General features: G+C 38.7%; 1 protein-coding gene across 6 annotated transcripts in view; it reads right to left on the bottom strand.

The window, feature by feature from the left end:
• Window positions 1–285: 285 nt before the first annotated feature.
• Window positions 286–27,684, bottom strand: part of opa1 (OPA1 mitochondrial dynamin like GTPase) — a 111,737-nt gene continuing 84,338 nt past the window's right edge. For all 6 annotated transcript variants that reach the window (XM_080185653.1, XM_080185658.1, XM_080185652.1 and 3 more), the window contains 2 exons: window positions 3,107–3,184; window positions 286–830 (listed from right to left, as the gene is read on the bottom strand). In XM_080185653.1, the coding sequence (XP_080041779.1) occupies window positions 3,120–3,184 (65 nt within the window). In that variant the 3' untranslated portion in view covers window positions 286–830; window positions 3,107–3,119. The remainder of the gene's footprint in view (window positions 831–3,106; window positions 3,185–27,684) is intronic.

The following is a 27,684-nucleotide window of genomic DNA, read 5'->3' as shown; positions in this document are numbered from 1 at the left end:
CATTCAATAAATACATGACTCCTCACTAATTACATCAAGCATGGCCTGGACACTTGCAAAGAAAGAATCACAAACTATGATAATATTTTTTCCATTTATATAAGCATATGCACAAACTCCACAGATTCTGTTGCAGAAGTACAGACCCAATATCAAAGATCCAAATGGAAAACATACTGGATATGACTGTTGCTTTACTCCCAAACAAACATTTGTCTTCCAAGAACTTTTCATTTTTGTATTACATGTTCCTCCCAGGGATCAAAGAAATGCAGCCTTTTCTTGTGAATTAATAAGTGGAACCCGACTGCACTTGTGAAGTGGGTGAGAGAAGTAGACTATATAATTCCCGATGAAAGTAGTTTCAGACAGCTGTTCTTTATTTCTTATTGAGCTGGATATGAGCTAAAACATTTAAAATATTTGCACTGAAAAGTGTTACACGGTTTGACAAACAGATGATCAGCTCTCATTTACACAGCAGTGCTTATTCTTGCGTTGGACACTTGAAAATAAATCAACATTTTAATGTGTTTCAGAGGCTGCACATTACAATAGAAAACGTGATTAGCTGAAGCACTTGTGATGAAATTTTATAAAAATGCAAAGAAAACATTGCTCATGAATTGTCAGCTCAAAGAGTAGAATGTAAGGAGAATTTAAATGCTCTTCCAATCAGTGCACACAATTTGTGATGGGATGTCTTCTGAGGTGTTTGTCATTGGTACTTCTGAGTCTCTCTGCAGCACTTCAGACAATGGTTCCTGATTCAAGCAACATCTCCTGACACAAAGCTCCATATCTAGGGCTGTGTGGTGAACTAATTCGTACTAAGGAAAAAAACATTAGCTTTAATTACCTCAATTCAAATTTTACTTAAAAAAATTAATTGTTAAAGTGGTTTCAACAGTTCTGGGAGACTGGCTGTGAAAGAAACTTTTCTGAAAATATTTGACATCTATTTATTTAGTATGGTAAAGCAAGAGGAAATAACTGATCAAAATATTCATAATATTCATAATCATGTTTATAACAATTAATTGCAGAGTGACAAAATGTATATTTTCCAGATTAATAAAAACAATTAATGCACCAACAAGATTCAATCTAAGTTTCTATTTTCACAATGAAAATTTTGGAAGGTTTCCTTCTTCTGTACAACATTCTTACCTTACAATATTCAAATTATAACTCCCTGATAATAGGCAGTGTGCGCTCTGGAATACTACATGACTATGCTTATTGGTAATATGAGTGTAGGTGAAAAGGGCTGATAATCAGAAATTTGTCAGCAGTATTTATCACCCAGAAAATGCATTCCACGAACAAATGGTGGCATGCTGGCACAGTGGTTAGCACTGCTGCTTCACAGCACCAGGGACTTGGGTTCAATTCCTGGCTTGGGTCACAGTCTGCGTAGAGTTTGCACATTCTCCATGTCTGCATGGGTTTCCTCTGGGTGCTCCGTTTTCCTCCCACAGTCCAAAAGACCTGCTGGTTAGGTGCATTGGCCATGCTAAATTCTCCCTCAGTGTAACTGAACAGGTGCCGGAGTGTAGCAACTAGGGGATTTTCACAGTAATTTGATTGCAGTGTTAATGTAAGCCTACTTGTGACAACGGTAATAAAAAATAATTAAATAAATATAAAAACATCTTCAGCAGTGGTTAGCACTGTTGCCTCAGCGCCAGGGACCCGGGTTTGATTCAGGCCTTAGGTGACTGTCTGTGCGGAGTTTGCATGTTTTCCCTGTGTAAGTGTGGGTTTCCTCTCAACGCTCCACTTTCCTCCCACAGTCCAAACATGTGTAGGTTAGGTGGATTAGCCATGATAAATAAGCAGGATTACAGGGATAGGCCAGGGGAGGGGGCTATGTGGGATGCTCTTTTGGAGATTTGGGGCAGAATCAACAGGTCAAGTTGCCTCCTTCTGCACTGCAGGGGTTCTAAGGTTCATCTGTTTAAAGCAGTGAGCAGGGGTCAGGTTTGATCCCAGTCCATTCTGAATGAGCTTGTTAACTAGGAGCGGTGATAAGGATACCACAGTTGATCGCAGAAATCTGGTTAATGGGAGCAGAAAAATCAGCTGGATTTATCCCCTGTATTACTATTCAGTGACCCAGTCTGAAAGTGTGGATGCTGAGAAAGTATAACAACAAACTCTTGTTTCCTTTACAATTTAAGTCTGCCAGTATTCTCCATTTAGCTTCTCACAAGATGAATGATCGCTTGTTCAAAGTGCCAAAGGGTGTATGGCACCCACACAACCATACATCAACAAGTCAATAATGTATTTTATAAAAAGAGGAAACAGTTGATTAAAACTGATGGGGGAGTGGAGGCTGGAGGGAGGAACCTCAACTCGTAAGTAGCTATATAATTAAATTGTACCGAACTCTTAGTTCACTCTCACTAACATTGCAAATTACCACGTGTTGATTTGGAATATGCATTTATACACAAAGTCATATTCAGAAAAGACTTTTTACACTGTATTCTAAACAAGTAAGGAATTAATACATTTGCAAATAATTTAAATATGGCTGGATTAGGTAGAATGCAGTGATTTTTAGTTTAATTAGGGCACATTTAACCGAAAGTTTCCACACCCACATTTTTCTTGCTAATTTCATCTGTCAGTTTTTCTCACAATTGTCCTTTCCTGGGAGTGTTGATATTTTGTTGGGTGGAGTTACGCAAGTGCCTTTCCACACCTTACAAAAACGACAATGACTCGTGAGAATTTTGATAGCAAATGGAAGATGTCCCCAGGGTTGGTGGAGCAGAGGCATCCCAACCAAACCTGATGTTCACCCAGTGAATGCGTCTGTTTACTTCTAGCAATGATCGGCATGCGGATAGTGATTTGGAGTGGAAACCCTGGTTAACATTTTGTCTTGACAGAAGGCCACTGAACCTAATTTTAGTGCATCATCTCTCCTGTAGGGATCCAGCCTAGGGCCTTCTTGGTCAGTATGGTTCAGCTATTCATGAGGTAAATATTTTAGCCTCCAGGGGAGCTCCTAAAATATTTATATAAATCTGTGTAAACAATGTTTGATAAATTTATGTTAAATCCATTTTAGATGATGAGAATGCATACATACAACAGAGACAGTGTTATTTTTCTTGATGAAGGGCTTCAATGAATACTTCTAACTTCTCTTGAATCTCACGAACCCTTTCTGAAATATAAAAAAAAGTTTGACAATTCCTGCACTCTAAACACAGTAATTCACAATAAATATCCAAATAAAATGGAAGTACCATAAGAAATCAACCATAGAAGACTTTTGCCTTATCACAGACCTGCAGCTAACTTTTGATGTATACATATATATTTACTTAGATCACTTAATATTCTCCAAAGTATGTTTTAAATGTAATATTTGCTACAGTTGACATCAAGTCAAAGCCTACTTGATTCAAATAAAATTTTCTTACAATTTAGTCCACATATACGAATGACCTGATCTAAATAGGTGCCAAATGTTTTCCTAGTTATCTTTCTTTTAAATGCAATTAAAATGCAATTAAATGTAAAACCGCTATCATTGATATCACACTGACTCAGGATTTTGCCATTGAAGCTGGCTGAGGCATCTCATAAGCCACAAAAGACAGTTCTCTTCAAATCCTAAATTTTACAAGATTGAGCATCCCTGAATCAAGCACAAGATCTTTTTGCAGATCCTGAAGTTTTGTAGAAGAGAAGTGTTTTTAGACAGTGCTCAGAAACATGAAAGCAGCCTTAAATATAACAAACTCCTGAAATATCAAGACAACCCTGAGGGCATCTTCACAATTTGTGCGGGAAGTTTTAAACAAAGATATAGATAACTATTATATGTGAAAGTTACATCAACAATCCCACCTTCTAACCATAGCACCTTGATGATTTGAGAACTTAAACGTGAAGTTATCAACTTCAATTAAAAAAATTCTATTGTGACAGAACTGTATCTTGTGAGTGCACTTTATTGGCAGCATTATCTTGTAGCTTGAGTCAAATACATTTAAGTTTCTTAAAAATAATATATAGACAGGCAATTTAAACACTGCTTTTCTTAAATTTGGAATTAGCCATTTATCAAGTAGAATGTTGGTTTCTGCCTTTTTTTAATAATAATCTAAAATACATTAAGTGGAAAAAGTCAAATCATGATCAAGTTTAAATGATTACAGACATTTACTGCTGCTTAGTATCATTTTACGGAATAGCTCAGATCAATAATAGGAATTCTTTTGTGTACATTATATAGTTAGAACATGTAAAGATCTTAGCCTGTGTGGGCTGAAAAGGTTATTTACATTCCACCTGAACTTCTTTGACAAGCTACATGGTTCTTTGGTTAGATCCTGAAATGTATCTTCTGCACTCCAAGCATTAACTCATTCATTGCGCATGCCATTGTTGCCACTTGCTATAGCCCACATCCATTCTGCACAGCTGTAATAACAATGCCATCTGGCACCTTCACAGAATCACAAGTTAAACTAGAGATTATGTCAATTGCTGTCTGTAGTAGCATACAAAATAACATTTGAACAAACACTGATGAAGTTGTTTCTAATCATTTTAAAATCAAATTTTATTCTAATTATTCCAGTGACTTAAGTTTGACAGATTTCCAAATTTGAACATATATACAATAAAACAAATTTCACATTTGATGCATTTTGCTTTAGTTTGCATATGAGAAAAATGCCATTTCAAAATTCAGTTTGTCAAATTTATGTGGATGTTTCACAACACGGACTGTTTTAAAACACCACATTCTCGAAACTTGAATATATGCATGTTAATATATGTTAATAACTATATGTTGTTAATTTGATATCGGATGATTTGTGACTTACATATGGAACCATGATTATGAGCTTAAAATTAGAGATCTCTAAAAATAGTCATTTTTTAATCTGTTATTAGCAGAAATCACTTATGGTGAATTTAAATCCAAGTCTCATCAGAAATGCAACCTTTGGGAATGAGGCAAAACAAACTGCTAAAAATGTACAAATATAATGTTTGAGAAAGCTCAAACCCCGGAATCCCTTGGAATAAAGGCAACAACAAAGTTCATAACAACCTTCACATGTCCAAACATTAAACTATGATCCATACAAGTCTCTAACTAACCTTTGACCCTTCTTTCTTTAATACTATTCTGGCAGTCTTTTGAAGTGTGTTTGCTTAAGAGATGAACTATTCCATGCCTTAATTCATTATTTTTCTGATCTGGCCATGAATATTCTCATAATCCCCTAACCCATACAGCAGAATCTCCTTCATGCACATTATGTGGACATGACTGCTTTCAAATATTGTGAGAAACTGATTCACTGCTATTCTCCTCATACCTTTGCCACTTAATTTTCGCATCTCTAATCTTCTGGTGTATGGCTCGGGGTGGTTGCAAGGCATCTAATTGGTCTGTAGTCAGAGTTTGGAATACTTTTGGCAGCGATAAAACTCAACAAATAATTGAGCCCTTGACTAGTCTCAAAAGGGACTGATTGAGAAAAGGGAAACTGTCCTCTTATGTTCTAGCAAAATAAGCCAAAGTTTTCATATTTTAAAGATATATATAGTCCAGTTTACAGCCAGAAATATATTAAACACTGAAGGCTAATATCAAAATGATGAAAAATGGATTATTATTGTAGATATTTAATAGATATTATATACTATCTTGAATATAGATATACAATTATTGTAAATATCTTTACCAAACTATTTCCTTTCCCTATTCCATTGTCTACTAGCATGATTCTGACCCCTCTAGTTACCTACTTCTAATTAATCTCCCATTCTCACATCAATGTTTTTGTTGCTAGCATTCTACACCACTACAAATGAGTCCAATGCAAATTTCATGGCCAGCTGGAGCAATCCAACTCCATGCTTCCATTGCCTACCTGGAGGGGGGGGGGGGAGGGGGGGGGGGGGAGAAGGGGGGGGGGGGGGGGGGAGAAGGGGGGGGAGGGGGGGCGGTGAACCAGAGATTTATAAATATTGCACATACACCAGAATCATACCTGGTATAAGTAAGAAGTTCCCAGTGATCGTGAGGTTAAAAATTACTCCTGATATTTTATCTTCATCCTGGGTACACTTCAGCCCTCTAATCTCAACATTCACTTTAGCCGACTCTCTCCAACTGTTGAAAAGTTTCTCATTCACATGCTTGTGTGTTCTTTTCCATTTTGTTGCCATTGTATTCATCTTTAGCCCTTCCAAAGCGTTCCTAAAGCTAGACTGAATAGCTTTGTACCTTACCTAGCATTTTGATCTTGTTAAAACTTTCTTTTAATTGCTTTCAAATCCAATAGATGCATCTTCAATAATAGTTAACATACTTGTACTTGGAGAATCTACTTGTTCTCAGTCTTACATTTGATTCAGTCTATAATCGTTAAACTCTGAAGTTATCTGAAACCAAGTTAAAGTATGTAAGCATTTGCAGGAAATATTGTTAGTAGAACTTGCTATTTTGTAAAATACATCAAAATTTTGATGTAACCAAAAAAGTAGCTACATTTATTAAGTAGGATAATGAACATTCAGTATTTTCACTCCTATTCATGATAGTCAGTTCACTCACAAGAATCAACCTGGGCCTTGTTCGCTTTGCAATTTGCCTATCAGGAAGAAAGTGTCACAGGTACAATACTATACCAGCAAAGTGAGATTCTGTCCTGAAATGGGTTTGTACTGATGAACAAGAGCTAAATTACAAGCTACCTTTTAACGGCTTGAAGTAGTTTTCCATTGCTTTTTAACCATTAGCATCACAAATTTTGTATTTTTATACTACATTTTCACAAAAAGCAGTTGAAGAACAAAATTAATTTTAGTTAAAGAGTGCTCCTAAACAGATTTTGCTTTGAATGTACTTTGTACAGAAGGAAGATGGGGAGAAATCAAATACTTAGCTTATGGAATCCCTGCAGAGCAGAGGGAGGCCATTCAGCCCACTGAGTCTGAACTGACAACAATCCCAACTAGGATTTATCCCCATAACCCCATTGATCCCCCTGACACTAAGGGGAAATTTAGCATGGCCAGTCCACCGAACATACACACCTTTGGAGTGTGGGAAGAAACTGGAGCACGTGGAGGAAGCCCACACAGACATAGGGAACATGTGCAATCTCTGTACAGTCACCTGAGGTTGGAATTGAACCTGGGTCCCTGCTGCTATGAGGCAGCAGCGCTAACCACTGTGCCATTGTGCCGTCCATTTATTTTATTAAGACACAAATGATGGTTTTGATTGCGATCCTCCACCAGTATTCCAAATTCAGCACTTTCTTAACTATTGCATATTTTCATAAAATGTAACAACAAATTTCTAAACCAGAGGGGTGTGGTGGGGATGGTTAGCTGGGATTTGATGTTCCAAAATGCATCACCTCACATGTATCTGGATTAAACTCCATCCGCTGTTTCTCTGCCCAAGTCTGCAATTTATCTATATCCTGTTGTATCCTTTGACAATCATCGTCATTATCCTCTTCACTAACTGCAACTCCATCAATTTAGTCAGTGTTAAGGTTCTGCTGCATAGATGGAATGTCACAGATAATTTTAAATGGCCTCAAAATGTCACAAGCTTTGGGTGTAGCCTAATTTTCAAGTGTTGATCTCTACTATTGTTCGCTTCCCTATTTACGTTAAGGAAATTGCACATTTTGAAGATATTCCAGTATTTCCAAATGCAGTTTAGCAATTCAGGATGGACTCAGACAGAGCAATGATCAGTGGTGCTCATGCTGCTGGAACAGGATGTGAATAAAAGGTTGGATATATGAGTCAGTCAATTTTACTTGCAACTGTCCATACAAACATGAATTAGGAACAGGAGTAGGCCACTCGATACCTTGAGTTTGCCATTGAAAAAGATTGTGGCTGATCTGACTGTAACTTCAAACCCATATTCCTGCTTATCCCTGAAAACCTTTCACCCCCATGTTAATCAAAAAATTATCTAGCCCTGTCTTAAATATTCAAAGACTGCTTCCACTGCCTTTTTACGATGGGAGTTCAAGACACTCTCAAACCCGAGAAAAAGATTGTCTTTAAATGAGCGACTTCTTGGTTTTAAACAGTGACCCCTCGTTCAAGATCATGTGACAAGAGGAAGCATCCTCTGCACATCCACCTGTTGACACCCCTCAGCATCTTAAAGGTCACCTTACTCTTCTAAACTCTAGTGGATACAAACCTAACCTTTCCAATCTTTCCTCATATCCCTGATATTAGTCTAGTAAACTTTCTCTGAACTGCTTTTACATCTTTCCTTAAATAAGGAGACCAATGCTGTACCCAGTACCCCAGATGTGGCCTCAGCAATGTCCTGTATAATTGAAGCATAAGGTCACTATTTTGCAATCAATTCCCCTCAATAAACATTCCTATGCTCTTTAGAAAAGAATCCTGTGAGACATCTCTACCTATACTTAAGAACAGCACTCACAAATTGAAATCAAAAATTTGAGACAAATCTGATATTTGGCAAGCAGCCTGTGCATAATAAAACTGCTTCCACTGGTGGAAGGATGGAAAACCAGAGGGCACATCATTAAGGTTATTGAGAAAAGAAGCAATGGCAACATGAGGAAGCGAGTGGTTAGAATCTAGAATGCACTGCCTGGTGGAGGTTGGTTAATCAAGGCTTTCAAAAGGAAATTGGATCATTTTCAGAAAAGGAAAGAAAATTGCAAGGTTATAGGAACAAGGCGGGGGAGTGGCACTAAGTCAATTGCTCCTACATAGGTCCAGCATAGACACAATGGACCAAAAGGCCTGTATGTTGTAGCAATTCTATGATTCTATCCAATTACTTCCCTGCAGCATTTAGGAATTAATTTTGTCTGGGAGTGGCCATGACAGTTATGGCTTGAGCCAATGAGCTTGGAAGTACCACCATATTTTAGCAGTTCCTTCCTTCTCTTAAGGTTTAGGTGGCACGAAGTGTGAAATGCTCATGTGGCACATTGTTCATTGTCAGGATTGATCAGAGATTAATCTTCAAGGCTAATATTTTATTTTGAATGTCTCAAACCTGCTGCATAGCAAAAGTATTCCATATTTAAAAATGTTTAAAAATGGAAAATTAACAAATTGACCTTGAAGAATAAAATACTTTGTTATAAACTTGATATTTTTGCTTACGATGATCAGATCTGGTAACCACAGTTTAGTTTGTCATCAAATGCATGTGCAATTGCCATACTTAGTTGATTTGATCTGTCAAAAACATTCATTTTCATATTTCCAAATTTAAGCTCTGAAGGGAACTATATAAATTAATATGTAATAATAACAGCAAGAGCAATTTAAAATTGTGGAACAGGAGTGACATACAACATTGACGTTTATGTACGTTATTTTTGTTAGTGTGTTGATGTCTGTACACTGAATAAACCTGACAACACTGCAGCTTTTTGACTCAACTTTGAGTCAACTGTTGAACATTTTACCTTCTGTTTTTCTCTTGTCTCTTACACTCTTCAACTTTAAAAATTCAAGTTTGATAACACCCATCTTTACTTTCTCATCCATCATACTTTCTCTTTCACTTCTTCAAACTCCCACACAAATGACCTTGTCTCTTCACCTGGTGCCTCAATAAACCAGTTAAGATGGGCAGCATGAGTTAATAAATTACAATTGAGATCATTCAAGAGCTAAGAGCGTACGCAACCTATTACCCTTTGGATGCAATTTCTTACAGGCATTCATTAACCATGGCAGTGCCATAATAATTTAAAACTGAAGGGCAAATATAGCATCCAAAAAGAGGGCAAGAATTGTATTCAATTTCTCTAATGTCACCAGGGACAGAGGCTTAACGCAAATGCTGATATGACAATCAACACAGCCCCTCGACCTATGTGTTCTTTTACCTGTCTCTTCCAATGACCTCTAGGATTTCAACAAGGATGCCTCTGTAACCAATAGTGCAGTATTTCTGCCAGTCTTTCTTGGAATTAAATATGATGTGGACGTTGGACTGGGGTGGGCACAACCCAATCCAATGCCAAAATCTCCGCATCATGACTACCATTGACACCACAAATCGCTGGCTCAAAGTGGAGATGATCCAAGAAGATCGTGCATATCGACAGAGACATCAATCACCTACAGAAGGAGTAACACTCCGAAAGCTCGTGATTGCAAATAAACCTGTTGGACATTAACCTGATGTTGTGAGACTTGTATGGTATTAAATAACCAAGGTGCATGAGACACTCAAAACTTTGCCTACACCCTGGAATGGACTTCTAAGTCTTATCTAAATTCTGGACAAATCTAGTATCTTTCATGAGGAACTTTTACCTTCTAGGAAATTATTAGTGCTAGTGCTGGTTATTTTAAAGCTAAACCAGAAATAGATTTTTTCTAATTTGTGAGCTTGTAAAATTATTACACCTGCATTGCTGAAAGTCATCTGAAAATTTTAATCTTTCCCCTTTCAGCAGAAATGGATGGTATGGTGGCCCACTGGTTACCACTGCTGCCTCACAGAGCCAGGGTCCTGGGGTCAATTTTGGCATCGGCTGACTATGTGGAGTTAGCACATTCTCCCCGTGTCTGTGTGGGTTTCCTCCAGTTGCTCTGGTTTCCTCTCACAGTCCAAAGATGTGCAGGTTAGGTGGATCAACCATGGTAAATTCTCCCTCAGTGTACCAAAACATGTAGGTTAGGGGGATTAGTGGGGTAAAATACGTCGGGTACTGGGGTAGGGTGATGGGTGGGCCTGGGTAAGATGTTCTGTTGGAAAGTCAGTGTAGATTCAATAGGTTGAATGGCCTCCTTTTGCACTGTAGGGATTCTATGAAAAGCAATTTCTAATGTCCAAAAGGTTTGAACAAAATAGAAACAAGTTATTTCACAATAAACATTCCATTGATATCAAATTTGTTTTCACTAAATAATTACTTAAAGATATTAGTTTCCCTCAAAAGTCTGATCTTCATTTTTTCCTAGACTTTGAGCTGAATGTGACTCGAAAGGCCTGAGCTGGTGCAGTACACTAAGTTCTCAAGACGTCCTTGAATGGGGAAGAGACCATTACCCACCTCCTACCGGAAAGTATCTTTGCAAAAAGGTCTGGAAAGGGATGCAGTTGTTTTTGCTGAGGATCATCCTAAACAGCTCTGTGATGCAGGATTCTGCTCTATGGCCTGTTCACGAGGATGCACAATGAGACAAACATCAAGTGCTGTTGGATGATCAACAACTCACTGAAGACACTCTTTTCTATGTTAAGATTTGTTGAACTTCCTGTGCAACGAGCTGTCCATGACTAGGTGTCGTAAACTCTCACATCAAGAAGTCCAGGACCATTTGGTCTGGGCTGCACTAAGAGCAGCTGCTGCAAAGGCACAATGGGAAAAAGTAACCAAGGCCTTTCAGCATAGTACCGAAGGAGCTGGGAATTGCATAGACCACCTCGACTGTATACTTAACAGGTAACGCATACTGAAATTGTATTGAGGCACATGCTCTGTGGTTGAATTTTACTGCAATTTCTGTAACGTCAGATTTGAAATGTTTTGGAATATGCGTTTACAAATTTTATGAATAAAGTATACATTTTTTCTTTAACTTCTAAATTGTTATTGCTGAAATGTTTCTCAAAACCATTCGAAAAAAGGAAGATAATCTGGATAAAGATTTTGGAATTTAAGTTTAGAGTGCGGATGGAGCATTAAGGAGCAGGTGAATGATGGGGCAAAGGAGAGGGGAAGATGCATGTGCTTAGTGGACATTTGAAAGGATAAGTGTTAAGAAGGGAAGGAAACAGAGAGGAAGAGATAGGAAAATAGAAGTGACAGTGTGGGGAGAAACACACGATTGGGAGAGAGGATGAGAAGGGAGCCACTGAGGGCTATATTTTTATCATGACCTCTGTCCTTAATACAGTCAAGAGTCTCAAAACACTTAAAAGGTTAAAGTTCAACAAGTTTATTTGGTAGCACAAGCCACAAGCTTTCAAAGCGCTGTTCCTTCATCAGGTCTGTATTCACAAGCAAGGCATATAAAGACACAAACTCAGCTTACATGATAATAGTTGGAATAAGAGTCTTTACAGGTAATCAAGTCTTAAAGGTACAGACAATGTGAGTGGAGGGAGGGTTAAGCATAGGTTAAAGAAATGTGTATCGTCTCCAGTCAGGACCATGTGTATCGTCTCCAGTCAGGACCATGTGTATCGTCTCCAGTCAGGACCATGTGTATCGTCTCCAGTCAGGACCATGTGTATCGTCTCCAGTCAGGACCATGTGTATCGTCTCCAGTCAGGACCATGTGTATCGTCTCCAGTCAGGACCATGTGTATCGTCTCCAGTCAGGACCATGTGTATCGTCTCCAGTCAGGACCATGTGTATCGTCTCCAGTCAGGACCATGTGTATCGTCTCCAGTCAGGACCATGTGTATCGTCTCCAGTCAGGACCATGTGTATCGTCTCCAGTCAGGACCATGTGTATCGTCTCCAGTCAGGACCATGTGTATCGTCTCCAGTCAGGACCATGTGTATCGTCTCCAGTCAGGACCATGTGTATCGTCTCCAGCCTTTGACTTGAGTTTAACCCTCCCTCCACTCACATTGTCTGTACATTTAAGACTTGATTACCTGTAAAGACTTGCATTCCAACCATTATCATGTAAATGGAGTTTGTGTCTGTATATGCCCTGTTTGCGAACACAACTCCTGCTCACCTGATGAAGGTGCAGCGCTCCAAAAGCTTGTGGCTTGTGCTACCAAATGAACCTGTTGGACTTTAACCCGGTGTTGAGACTTCTTACTGTGCTTACCCCAGTCCAACACTGGCATCTCCACATCTAAATACAGTCTACAGTAATTGACGGTTTTTTTTGCACACCAATCATCTTTTAGCTGAAAGTTCAAACAAAAAAGGGAGGCGAGGAGGGAGACAGACAGAGAGAAAGAGGGGGGACCCCACCAATGGTGACATTGCAGTGTTATAGTTTTACGTCTCCCTGCTCCACTCAAATCTACTTGTCTGCTCCCTAAACTGCCACATATTGTGCTTTTTAACTACTAATATAAAATCAAAGTATGCTATAAAAATGAAGGGTGGGATCTTCCTGACTGTGACTGGTGCAAACAATGAGAAACCCTGTTGATAGCGCATTACTGGAGATCCTGCTGCCAGCCATTGGCAGGCCGCCTCTGCATAACATGGTGTGTGTGTGTGTGTGTGTGTGTGTGTGTGTGTGTGTGTGGGGATAATCCCGCCCAAAGATAGAAGATAAATTAAAAATAACATCTGAATTACATCTGTGGGGGCCTGGTCATGTTATACACAGCCTCTAATTCCATTTAACCTGAAAACTACATTTGAGCTCCACATTCAGCACAATAAGAAATCAAACAATAATAATTAAAGAGACAGCCCGGGCAAGTACATTAACCATTTACTCCAAATTTGTATAAACTAATTTCTATGCGAAAGGAACAAAACATGGTGGCACAGTGGTTGGCACTGCTGCCTCACAGATCCAGGGTCCTGGGTTCAATTGGGGGCTCGGGTCATTGTGTGGAGTTTGCACATTCTCCATGTCTGTGTGGGTTTCCTCCAGGTGCTCCGGTTTCCTTCAGCGTGCCAAAGATGTGTGGTTTTGGTGGATTGACCATGCTAAATTGACCCTTCATGTAAGGGAGATTAGCAGGGTAAATCTGTGGGGTTATGGGGCTAAGGCCTGGGTGGGATTGTTATCAGTGCAGGCTCAATGGGCCAAATGACTTCCTCCTGCACTGTTGGAATTCTATGATTCTATTACTAAAATACAGCATTTTTATAAAACGTAAATAATTAGAGCAATTTATCTGCTGAGTTAGTGAGAACCAGCAGCACACCATGCCACTTTTGTATTGGGCATTTTGAATTCTGACAAAATCCATTTGTCTCTTTAATTTGGAGCCTATTTCGCCAAGGTGATTTTATTTCTTTGAAAGTTTATTCATTTTTGGCTATAAAGGTAATATGCATTTGTTTCACAAATGTTAATAAAGAGATCAATCAATACAATAGCAATTTGGATCACCGTTCAATGTTATATATTGTTTTTATTTAGAATCCATTAAAATCAGAAACACTTCTTCAAAATTTTAAACAAACATACATTAGCCCCATGAGGTACTGACTGCTAACACTTGTTTCAATGCTGAAAATATGTTCATTTTTTATGCAACAGTTTTTTCCTCTTCAATTTATCTACTAGTTGCATTGCAAAGTGAACAAGGTTATGATTTATTGATGTTGACAAAAGGTCTTTTACAGAATTAAAAGTTATGCACAAACTCAGAGATACCCACTGTTCCCTCCCTGCTTCTAATACCTAGTTCATAAGACAGAGTTTTCAAGTAGATGTGGCCCAGAGGAAAATGAGCGAGCTTTTAAAAAGAGAAACCACCCAATGTGCTGCCCTTTCAGATCCAGAACATCATTTATCTCCTGAGAGGAAAGATTTATATCAACCCATTCCTTGTGGGCTGAAAAACAGATGGGAAGTGAATGGACAGTCAGCAGGTCAAGAAAACACAAGGGAGGTGCTATTTATCTCCTGGCTGTACATTCCCAGCATATGAAAGGGGTCAAGACTACAAACACATTGCTGGAAGCTGGAAAAGCCCTTTTTTTTCCCTTGGCTGTTACAAAAGGGAACGTGGTTCCCATCCTGCTGTCAAATAGCATAAATCTCCATTTGTCAAATCTTTGACTGGAAGTGCAACTCAAAGAAACGCATTGGTGAAACTGTAATAAATCAAAAGGTAACAATCACTGTTTGGAGGGAACCAAACACAAACTGTGGCATTGTTTATCAGATTGAACTTTAATATCCTGGATCGTTTCACTGTTTTAATGTTTACACTGAATGGTCTTACCAAACAACTCATTTGCAGGAAGGGAGATGGAAGAGTAAATGAACATAGGACATCTGATCGTAAAAAGATGTTATAGAAAAAAAAAATTTCAAACAAAACAAAAGTTGAGTGGTTAAAATGAAAACAAAACAAAATCTCAGCTGTATCAAAATATAATGTTCTCCAATCTGAGGGCAGCAATTACTCGGGAGAAACTAAATTAAAGATAGTATGTAAGAAAATCCAGATGTGTGTATGCATGTCAAAGGGAAATGATATATAGCTTAGAAGTGGAGTTTCGAATGACAGCCTAGATTGGCTAACAAAAAAAAACAGGAGCATAACAGGGCAATGAGGTTCACCATTCCACAATTCAGCATTTAAAATGAGCATCAAGAGGAATAAGTAAGAAGTTTAGCCTGTTCAGTGCTCAAAGATGTCATGCAAAATTTAAACAAATAGTGAAATTAAGCTTCTAACTTCCCTTTTTTTTAAAAACAGAGTAAATCACTAACCTGTTCAAGAATACTGCAAATTTTATACAATTACTGACATCAAATATAAGCTGAAACAAAGCATTTACTTATCAATCCTGGGACTGTGAATCATCTCTTAGTCTTGACAGCACTTAAACTGACACAATCAAATCAATAAACTACTGATTCATTCTACTGTTTTTTTCAGAAAACTGTTGGCGCCAAATGGTTGCCTACAAGTAACAGTTTCTGAAATCTAAAAAATGAATTAATTTCCTGACACTCTTTGGAATGAATGCTTGGATGTGATGTACCAACAAAAACAAAATAGGAGATAACGGGGCAATGAGGTTCACTGTTGCACAATCTAGCATTTAAAACAATTAGGAGGAATAAATAAAAAGTTTAGCCTAATGCTCAAAGACGCCTTGCAAAACTTACACAAATAAAGTGAAGAAATTAAGCCTTTAACTTCCCTTTTTTAAAAATGAAACATTCATGCAAATAGTAACTTAGTGGGCAATTTGTTTAATTTGCTGTTCAGATCTCATTTTCCATTGGTTGTTTCCAATTCTGTTGCTAAACTGAACTCATTCATCAGTATCAGTTTAATCTTCAGTTAGAAGATCCTGCAGTATGACAAATCGCAATTTTTTTAGTTTATGTCAAGTCAGGTCATTTGATCACTGCACTGGTATCCTCTGCATCTTTTAAAAAGTTACAAGTACTGCATGGGGCCAAAGGCATCAAAGCTTTGGAAGCCAGCAGTCCAGGTTCAGATTAATGGCTAGTAAATAGGCTTTTAGTCATGTAACAATTCATCATTTCTCTCCATCCATGACTTTAAATGATGCAACTGGGTTCTAAAGAGTGAGCCTGGTTCTGTGATGTTCTGTTTCTGGCCTGCAATTCCAAGACAGGCTCCTCATCAATTACTTCAAGGTTTTGACATAAAATCCTTCATCTTTAGCAACCTAAGCTGAGTAAACCATTATTCGCCATGGAAGCCGAGTGTTTCGAAGACAGCAGCTGCCAGAAATATTTTAGGAAATTATTCTCCCTTTATCTACTAAAAACGCCTTCTCAGGCCACAACACGAATGAAACATAATTTTCCCTAAATTACAACATGCACAACTACAACTGCAAACACTTCATTTCTGTCTCTCTGTTGGGCTAAATAATGGCTAAAAACTGATTTTCATGCTCTTCTTAAAATTTTTATGTGGGGACGCACTGGTGGGGAATTTTTAAGTTCCGTCTGAGAGGGTAAAAGAGAGGTGGAATTTATGTTGGAGTGCAGAAAATACTTTACAGTGGGAAGGACAAATTATACTTAAATGATATGGAATTTGTACATAATTTGTTGAAAGGTTTTGAAATTATTGGTTTTTGTTGATATCAATCACATACCAGGCCTCAAGTCCAGTCATGGCAGCCGTTCTCATTTCACAGTTGTTCTAACATAATCAGAAGGTTGCTGCCATATCCAGTTGCTTTTGGGAATGAGATACATCTCCACCCAAGTTTTGTTACTTTGTGATGCAATTGTTCTGAACTACTGCGGACTTCCATACTTTCAAACAATACGTAACTTATCGTTATGTTTAGATCCCAGGAATTGACGTCATTCCTCAATAAAATGAAAAATAATGCACTTATCTCAAATCAAGATACTGTTTTGTGCTAATTACCATCACGCTGATTCCAAATGAAATCATTTTCATGGTGTTAATCTTCATAAGTTCTAGTTGTAAAACAGACTACAAATTCCTGTGGCTCCTGCTGTCGTGGGGAAAAGCTAGGACACTGCAGAATTTCATGACCGAATCATTGTTTTGAACACTATATATTCTTTTGCCATTTTCAGCACAATTTAGGTCTATAACGGCAGTTACACTGTGGGGGACCAAAAGGAAAAAGTCACTCTGAAGTGATACAGCTGAAGCAGCCAAAGGTCTCATCTTCAAAAATTCTTTAAAAAAAAACTCATTTTGAACTTAGTGCTTTTCCAGTTGCAACCAACTGCTTGCCAATAGAGGGCTGCTTTCCTGCCAGGACCAGGTCCAAGCACATTGACAGCATTAGAGCACCAGGTAGAACAGGTGAGATTTCCAACAGATGATGTCACCTGCCACTTTCTGTAAAAGGAATGACCAAATTCTGCGCTGACTCCCATGACTTATCTAATTTTCTACAATCAAGGAATGGGATGAAATCATAAGAACATAATAGGAGCAGGAGTAGGCCATCTAGCCCTTCGAGCCTGCCCCGCCATTCAATAAGATCATGGCTGATCTGAAGTGGATCAGTTCCACTTTCCCGCTTTCTCCTCATAACCCTTAATTCCCCTATCAGAGACCTATATACCGTGACTTAAATATATTCAGCGAGGTAGCCTCCACCACTTCAATGGGCAGAGAATTCCAGAGATTCACCACCCTCTGAGAGAAGAAATCAGGCTTTACTGGGTCCAGTTCCTCTTGTTCAGATAATTCAGCTTTGCGCCACTTGGATCAATGAACTGCCACATGGAGAAGGAGTCACCCACTGTAACTTTAAAATACAGAGTCCATGTTTAATGAGAATTAAAAATTGGAATTCAATCCTAGGATTCTGCCCATATTCCTAAATCATTTGAAATCCACTTTTGCAACATATCAGATCAACAGATCCACTTGATTAAATTAGTTTTGTAACTTGCTCCACAGTATCCACGTTTCGATTTAAAATTCAGGCATCACTTAATATTTACTAGCTGTGCCAAAGACCCGAGTTCAATTCTGGCCTCAGGTGACTGTGGGAATTTGCACCTTCGCCCCATGTTGTGGGTTTCCGCTGGAAGCTCCAATTTCCTCTCACACTTCAAAGATGTGCAGCTTAAGTGGACATAAGATAAAGGTGCACAATGTTACGGGTAATGTATTAACATGGATACAGGATTGGTTAATAAACAGAAAGCAAAGAGTGGGGGTAAATGGGTGTTTTTCTGGTTGGCGATCACTGACTAGTGGTGTGCCTCAAGGATCAGTTTTGAGATCGCAATTGTTTATGATTTACATAGAAGATTTGGAATTGGGGACCAAGTGCAGTGTGCCAAAATTCGCAGATGAGACTAAGATGGGTGACAGAGCAAAGTGTGCAGAGGACACAAAGTCTGCAAAGGGATATAGATGGTCTAAGTGAGTGGGCAAGGGTCTGGCAGATGGAGTACAATGTTGGTAAATGTAAGGTCATCCATTTTGGTAGGAATAACAGCAAAATAGACTATTATTTAAATGGTAAAAAATTGCAGCATGATGCTGTGCAGAGTGACCTGGGTGTTCTTGTACAAGAATCTCAAGAAGTTGGTTTGCAGATGCAGCAGGTAATTAAGAAGGCAAATGGAATTTTGTCCTTCACTGCTAGAGGGATGGAGTTTAAAAACAGCGAGGTATGTTGCAGCTGTATAAGGTGCTGGTGAGGCCATACTTGGACTACTGTGTAGAGTTTTGATCTCCTTACTTGAGAAAGGATATACTGGCACTGGAGGGCAGAGGAAATTCACTAGATGATTCGAGTTGAGAGGGTTGGCTTATGAGGAGAGACTGAGTCGACTGGGGCTATGCTCATTGTAATTCAGAAGAATTAAGGGAGATTTATAGAAACATATAAGATTATGAAGGGAATAGATAAGATAGCAGGGAAGTTGCTTCCACTGGTAGGTGAAACTAGAACTAGGGGGGCATAGCCTCAAAATAAAGGGAAGTAGATTTAGGACTGAGTTGAGGAAGAACTTCTTCACACAAAGGCTTGAATCTATGGAATTCCCTGCCCAGAGAAGCAGTTGAAGCTACCTCATTGGATGTTTTTAAGGCAAGGATAGATAAATTTTTGAATGGTAAAGGAATTAAGGGTTACCGTGAATGGGTGGGTAAGTGGGGCTGAGTCCACAAAAAGATTAGCCATGATCTTATTGAATGGCGCAGCAGGCTCGAGGGGCCAGATGGCCTACTCCTGCTCCTAGTTCTTACTGGCTATGGTAAATTGCCCCTTAGTGGCAGCGGGATTAGCAGGATAAATACATGCGGTTACAGGTTAAGGGTCTAGGTGGAATTGTTGTTGGTGCAGACTTGCTAGGCCGACTGGTCTCCTGCTGCACTGTAGGGATTCTATGATTCTATGAAGTTGTTCCACTTGCATGTCAGAAAAACATCTTTAGGCTTCAACTATTGAAATGGAAATGTTCATTGCTTAACTTCTGGCAACCTTGGGAAATGCAAAGGGTGGAATTTACTGATATCTTGTTCAAGTGTCAATCGGGGTGGGAAAAATGGAGGGTGGTCCGCCAGCTCTTTCTGCCACATCTTTAGACACAGTCAAAACAAATTCAAGGAGTGGGTCTCTCTGAATGAACTTGACCCACAGCAACTTCAGCTTTTAAAAGAAAAAGGGAGCCCTATGTAAAAAAAATAAAAATTGACACCCACCCATGGAACTCCTCAGCACCTCCCCCATGGGCATTCTCCATCATTAAAAGTATTGTATACATTTTTTTTTAAGTGGTGCTCAAGCTAATTCATGTTCCATGATGTAGCAGCCAATCTATACCAATGGAAAATATTTGATGTTCAGTATTAGTACTTTTAAGTAATGATCAGATATGGGAAATGGTTCAATTTTTTTCAATCCGACTTTTGACTTCAATCTCAGAATAGTGCAAATATAAATGAGGATTTTATAATTCTTATGAAGAAAGCAAGACTGCAAACTTCACATTAATTTCTTCTAAATTATCAGCATTTTTACCATAACTTGAGGCTGTTTGAAAATAAACTGGGAGGGAAAATGTAGGGTGGGATTCTCTGGCCTCGCAGCTGCTTGTTTCTTGGCCATGGGTAGCGGTGCGCTGCTTGCAGGTGGTGGGACTTTCTGGTCTCGCCGCTGTTGATGGGATTTCCCATTGATTCTGCTCCATGCCACGAAGAAACCCGTGGTAGCGGGACACCATCAGTGGGACTGGAAGATCTTGCCAGCATGAATGGCTGAAGATTTTGGCCATTGTGTTAATTGATCTCAGCTGAACAACAATTGTAGCTGGAAAGAAGTAGCACAGAAACAAAATGTCATGGCCACTCCCCGCCCCGCTTAATATCCAACCCTGTTGGTAGGTGCATGTACGTGGACACTGTGCAATTTGAGGATAGGATTACATTTGACTGTGATGTTCTTCACTGTTGAATGGCCTGCCAGCAGTCATTCTAAGTCAAGCATAATGAGTGAACATTTGCAAGAAGCATCCTGTTGCACCTGGGAAATGCAACTCTAGGAAAGGATAGAAAATTGACAAATTTTAAGCTTTTTTAAGCTATATTCTTTCAGGAAATATTGCATAGGGTCCTTGTCCTAAAAAAATGACAACTTTTTACAAAATTAGAATGAAGGTCTTTGAAATAAGATTCTGAGCAAATAACCTTTTCACGAGGGGAGTTTTTTTTTTAAACAGACTCTATGAAGGAAACTAGCATTTCCACTTAATTTCTGAAGTCAAACAGAATCCTACATCATCTCAATTAAATATGGCCCATTTTACTCCAACACACTCTTATTATCCCGAGTTTTCCAAATTTGTAGCCATCAGTCTGCAGGTTTCTTCGTTAAAGTGGATGGGTGAAAAGTTAAACATGCGAGCGTAGAAGTAGAAACTGAATGTCGTTAACATTAATAATAAACTAAGGGCAATTTCTATAAACTGAGCAAGCTTTGGAACATTTCTTTTTAACCAATATTACTAACTTTTGAATATTTTACTTGCTGTCTTGGTTCCTTGTTAATATTTCAGGCTTTAAAAAAATGCATGCTGGAATTCGGTCCTTTATGAGCAAAGAATTATTTTAACCGCATATTTCATTTTCTTTGTGTTAATAGTCAGTACAACAGCCCTTTGCAACCTGCTTTCTGTGGGAGGTTTGCGTGCTAAAGAAAATTCAGTCCTCTGGAAGATAACTGCCGCTACATCTCATACTGGGTTTCCGACATGAGCAGTCTTTTATTAATAACCATTCCCTTAAATCATCAATAGCTGTTGCCAAGAGTCTTTAAAATCTACACATTTCTAAATCGTTTTAATGGAAATGCAGCCTAAACAGAAAGAGAATGAACAAGCCTGGGCATGTTGCTTAAACGGCCGAGTTAGGGAGCACACAGTAAGGGACATAATAGCGACAGGAAAACAAATGCTGCCAGTGTAATGCAATGCAACAAACAGTAAACAGAGGCAGGAGGCCTGACGTGCTGCTCTCCACCTCCCTGATCCGATATCAAAGGAAAACTCGGTTGCCACCTTGTGCAAGAAATCCACACCGGCAGATCGTTTGAAGCCAACTTGTAATAAAAGCTTATTTAATCACACTGCTATTGACCATAATTTATTTAATTAAAGTATACTATAGCTTTCATTTAGTGCAAACCAAGGAATCTAGAATTAAATAATGTTAAGTCAGGAGTTCAGGACAAGAAGATTTAATTCAACATCATAAGCACAGGTTATATGTTTCACAGTACAGTTTTGAAACAACTATAATGTAACGGTGAACTGTTTTAAGTCTATATTTCAAAATTTAATTTTGATGAATCTCAGGCATGAATGCTCATGTCTCCTTAAAATCAAGCAGTGCTAATTGGCTGGGCTAGATTAGTTATCATAAGCATGCAAAGAAAAATCATCCTCTGTTCAAGCCAACTGTTCCTCTTATGACGTGCACTTGAATGTCTTGTGTATTTTATGTGGGTAGCAACCATTGCCTTGCTATGCGACTCCAACTATCACCAAGTCCAGACATGTCAACATTATCAACAAACTAAAAAGACAGTCATTGTAAGCCCAGCACCACATACAGCAGTGCAGAAACAATTATTCCCTATTGATAAGGTTAGAAAGCCAAAGCCAACAACACATTGACAGTAAAGTAAAAGTGGTTTGATTTCTCCTTTCAGAATCATTCCTAGACCTTCAGTTAGTAAGGAGGAGGTCTGAGCTTTTCTTTGTGGTTTCTTTACAGCCTGAATGAGACCCACTGCAGCAAAGTTACCAAAATGCAGTAACATTATCAGCGCAAGAACTACAGATGCAAAAGGGAACAAGCCTGGACATGAGCGCAAACTGGCCAAACTTCCTTAAAATAGAAAAACTTCGAAAAGCTGTGCCCTTTACAACGTATTCAGGTTCTGAAACAAGAGGCCCAATTTTCAGTTTTTCCCCTCAAGCATTTCTTTACCTACTCCTTGCACTTCAGTGCAACGTAACATTCTTCGATAGAGCAGGCCATTTTTGGATCTCACCTGTTCCAAAACCCCCGAATACAATAAATCAGTGCACTGATATGACCTCTTCCTAAAACACCCATCTGGAATAGATACAATGATGAAGTACATCTCTCAGAAACATTCCTAAGTGTTTCAACTATAACGAGTTACATTGAAAGAGCGACAATTGTTAGGTAACCAAATTCAACGGTCAATTTGCACACAAAAGGTTCCACAAACATCCATGAAATAAACTATCAGTTAATGCTAGGTGATGTCGCCCAAGGGAAAATAAACTTTGGCTACAATATCAGGAGGACTCCACATTCTTAGAAACAAAACAACAGAATTTTAACATCCACCTGGAAAAGCAGGCAGTGCCTTAGTTTAAATATCTCATCCTAGGAATAGTATTTTAAACAACGCATCATTGCCCCACTACTGCACTCTGCCTACCAAGGTGCTCAAGTCTTGTGGTCCTCATTATTTTGTCTCAGTACTTCCTTTGTTTCTGGAAAAGTATGGAAACTTAGCACTTAACAGGTAATACTTATTGCCCATGACTGCTTAAAAGAAGAAATGTACCCTTCTACGATTAGATAAATAAATGCAATGCAATAGATGGAGACAAAAATGAACTACATTACTTTGCTAATTCTGAATGGACTTCAGAAGGAGCTTGAAGATTGGAGGGGGTGGGCTGACAGATTAGAGCACTTCATATGCTAAGAGATTATGTCCCTTTAGTTTTGAAAATATATCCTTCAATTGACTGGAAATTGTGCAGTTTGACCTGAGACAGAGCAATCTGCTTAAAAATGCATAGCCACATTCCAATGTGAAGCTAAGAAATCTATAAATTACCCTCAGGGAGCGTGGAGAGGGACAACAGACTTCCATCGAAACTTGTAACGGTTTAAGGATGAGATATTAAAAGTGCAAAGTAATGGATATTGAAACAATGACTGCCACAATAGGCCCACCCAAAACCTCTTGGAACTTCAGAAAATGGATGAAATATTTCAAGAGAAGGCCAGCATCCATGTGAGAAAGATTGCATGGGACCCAGGCGATGTCAAGAAAACCTTGAAACAAACCAAGGGCTGTTCACTCCTACCCTCTCTCTCTTTTAGAATAAGCCTGTCGCCCGAACCGAGAAGCCAATTCTACCAGAAATCTGCTCCCAAACAAAGATCTTGGAACAATTGCAACATCTTCACATCTGACCACATTCAAGAAACCAGCTAACCTAAATCTGGCACAATGTTTTAAAATTTACACCACAAGGACAATGAAAGGACACTTAATTGTACCTTATTTCACTCTTTTTAAACTGGATTCCAACTTCCCTTTTTTCTGATAAGTGTCTGTGTACCTAATGACTGTAAGATGTGTTGATTTTTTTTCCTTGGGTTTAACGGTTAATAAGTTTGCTATTTCTTTGACTCAAGAAAAGCTTGTTTGATTAGTTCTGTATTACTTGCAGCTTAAATTGTTAAATATATTTTGATTTGAAAAAAGGCCCTACTGTTACTCTATTTCGTCTTTTAAGTGTTTAGGTAGTTACATGGGTAAGATGGGTATTGAAGGATATGGACCAAACACAGGCAATTGGGACTAGCATGGGGTTAAAGAAGGGGCAGCATGGACAAGTTGGGCTGAAGGGCCTGTTTCCATGCCATAAACCTCTGTCTCAAAGGCATTACCTCGTTAAAAAAAATATAAAACTTTGTGACCAACCAAGGGGTTTGGATAGAGGGGAGCCAGTTCACCCTTTCTCACCTAATCACAGCACATTTTACACTGTTTAAACACAAAGTTCTGCTTATATTTTAATGAAAGTTACATCGGAACCTTACTGCAAAATGTGATGAACATACCAAATTGACAACATTCCCCACAATGCTAACATTTGATCTGATTAAAGACAAATGAAATCTTAAACAGTCATGTTCCCTGATGAATGCATAGCTATGATTTATTTTACATCTTCATCAAATATGTAAACTACCATAATCACATAAAGTATCAGCTTTGACTTAGTAGTAGCAGTCTCACTTCTGAGTCAGGAGGTTGTGATTTCAAGGACTATTCTGGAGACTTGAGCACATAATACCGTATCGATAACTATATACATAATAGTGTATAATACTGAGGGAGTGCTGGAGAGAGCCTATTTGCATGAGATCACTATCAAAGGCTATGTCTGCTTCCCCCACCCCTCCCCCGAATGTATGCAAAAGGTCTCATGCACTATGAAGGAAGAGCAGGGACTATAGGACTTCTGTCCAATAGTTATATCTCAACCAACATCGCTACAGATTATTTGGTGCTCATCTCAGTTGTCTGTGGGATCTTCCAGTGTGTAAACTGGCAGCTGCATTTCCCTACATTATAACAGTGACTACACTACAAAGTGCTTCAGTGACTGTAAAGAGCTTTGGAACATCTTGAGATTGTCAAAGACTCTATATAGATACAAGTCTTTTACTTTGCCTATATTAAATGCTTTGAAAACAACTGGCAGAAGCGACAAATTACATCATAGGAAAAGTAACAATGGGGGCAATGTCAGCCCACATTTGCAGTCAGAGAGGGGAGGGTGTCGTGGGGCAGACGGGGGCAGAGAGATGCCAGCATAAATCAGGGAGAGAGCAATGCCAACACTGATTTAGGGATGGGAAGCCCATGAGACTTGTGGTGTAGTGGGGGGAGGGTTTATTTTTAAAGAGTGCCCTGATCTCCTTGCAGCCACTTTTAACTGTGTGTTTAGGCCCCGCTCCTCAAAATGACAGTGTGAAATACGCACCCCTATTGTTTTTTGACAAAATGCCGTGAGATCTGGACAGAAAACCTGCTTGTTTCTCTGCCAGTTTCCAATCAAATCCTGACACTTTGCTATTCTTTGATAAGATTCTGCCAACGTTAGTGAATAAGCTACTAAAGATTGGACATTTACTTTCTGACGTATTTAAGCCTTTTTTAGAAAGGAGTTTCACATTTATCACAACTTTTAAAGGTTGAGATTTGTTGCATGGACCATGTAATACAGTATTCCAAAAAATGTTCCAAATTGCATATTTCCAGAAATATTTTCGTGAATTAATTTCCAAACATAAAAAGATTTACTTCTCAGGCTCCAGGGCTCAATTCATGACAACTATTATTGATGCTTTTTTTTTGAAAATTACAGCTTTTCTATAGGCAATAGCACACCAAATAGTTAATAAAAACACAGCTGTACTCCCTTAACAGTATGTTGAAATATCTAAACAAACCCACCCAAAATAACCTCATTATCAACAGGAAAAATACAACTAACTAATTAATAATAGTTCCTGAAATTAGTAAAGCTAAGAAAACATGCCATATTCTATTATATTGGACATAATGTTGTGCCTCAACATAATCAACAGTAATCCACTATGTTCCCCAAGTGATAAAATACTTTTCTCTTTAAATCTACAGCATAGTGAGACAGTACACAAAAGATTTATCATACTCTCTCAGTTTAATGATCTACGTCAACAGTAAAATCTCAGTGATAAGATTTATTAGTTACTAAGATGATCTTAGTGAAGCATTGGACTAACCAGCAAGGCAAAGTGTAGCAGTTTACCATCATGGCTAAAACAGATGCCGAGTAAATATCACTGATGCTCCAAGTAGCAAAAACTGGCCATGGTAATAGAGGGAACGACATTAATAATTTGTATTAGCAAAACATTCCAAGGCACTTGAGCATCATCAAACAAAATGTGACACCAAGTTGTAAAGGTGACATCAAAAGCTTGGTTAGCGAGGTAGGTTTAAGGGTGAGCAGAAGTCTATTACAGGAAGAATGTTATTAAACTAGAAAGAGTGCAGAAAAGATTTACTAGGATGCTACTGAGACTTGATGGATTGAATTATAAAGGAGAAGCTGGATAGTCTAGGACTTCCCCCTGGAGCCTAGGAGGCTTAGGGGTGATCTTATAGAGGTCTATAAAATAATGATGAGCATAGATAAGGTCAACATTGTTTCCCAAAGATAGGGGAGTTTAAAACTAGAGGAATAGGTTTAAGGTGAAAGGAGAGAGATACAAAAGGGTCCAGAGAGGCAATTTTTCCACTCAGGGGACGGTGACTGTCTGGAACAAGCTGCCACTAGTAGTACTAGGGGTAGATACAATTTTGTCTTTTAAAAAGCATTTAGACAGTTACATGGGTAAGATGGGTATAGAGTGAAATGGGCCAAATGCAGGCAATTGGGACGAGTTTACTGGTAAAAAACCGGGCGTCACGGACGAGTTAGGCTGAAGGGCCAGTTTCCATGCTGTAAAGCTCTGTGACATAAGCATCTGAAAAGGGGAGAGAGAAGAAAGGAGGAGGAGCTGTAAAGAGAAATGTCAGAGCTTTGTGCTCTGGCACCAAAGACACAGCCACCAACGATGGAGCAATTAAAATTGGGGATGCCTACAATACCAGAGTCAGAGGACTACCAATGTCTCTGAAAGCTGAAAAAAATTGAGAGATAAGAAAGGGCGAGGCGATGAAAACAAAGATGGGAGTTTTAAAAATGAGGCAATGCTTAACTGAGAGCCAATATAGATTAGCAAGCGCAGGAGGATGATTGAAAATAACAATTAACAGATGCCTAAAGAACTGTTCTATTAACTGCCCACTTCAATAATTTCAGTGGTGGTAACCAAACATGCTAAAGCATAAAGAAATGCTATAATTGGATTTTTATATATACCAATTAGATTTACTCAGGATTAGAATATCCCTTGGCAACACAGCCAAACATTATTAATTTCATCCCAGGAAAATTATTGGTCAGTAAATTTATATGATGACTGACCGAAATGTTCTAATTGTAATAAATGCTGCCACTTATTGACCAGAGACAGAATTGCAGATTGCTTTCCTCAACAATGACATTGTAAAGCAGTGGTTCCCAATCTTTAGCATGTCATGGCACACCTCTATGCTATTAAAACCATTTGACGCACACCTCCTATTTTCTCTATCTTCTTCCCTTA

This window comes from Carcharhinus amblyrhynchos, chromosome 3 (genome assembly GCF_965287045.1).
Source record: "Carcharhinus amblyrhynchos chromosome 3, sCarAmb.v2.hapA, whole genome shotgun sequence".
Classification (NCBI taxonomy): Eukaryota; Metazoa; Chordata; class Chondrichthyes; order Carcharhiniformes; family Carcharhinidae; genus Carcharhinus; species Carcharhinus amblyrhynchos.
This window is presented reverse-complemented; position numbering and strand designations above follow the sequence as displayed.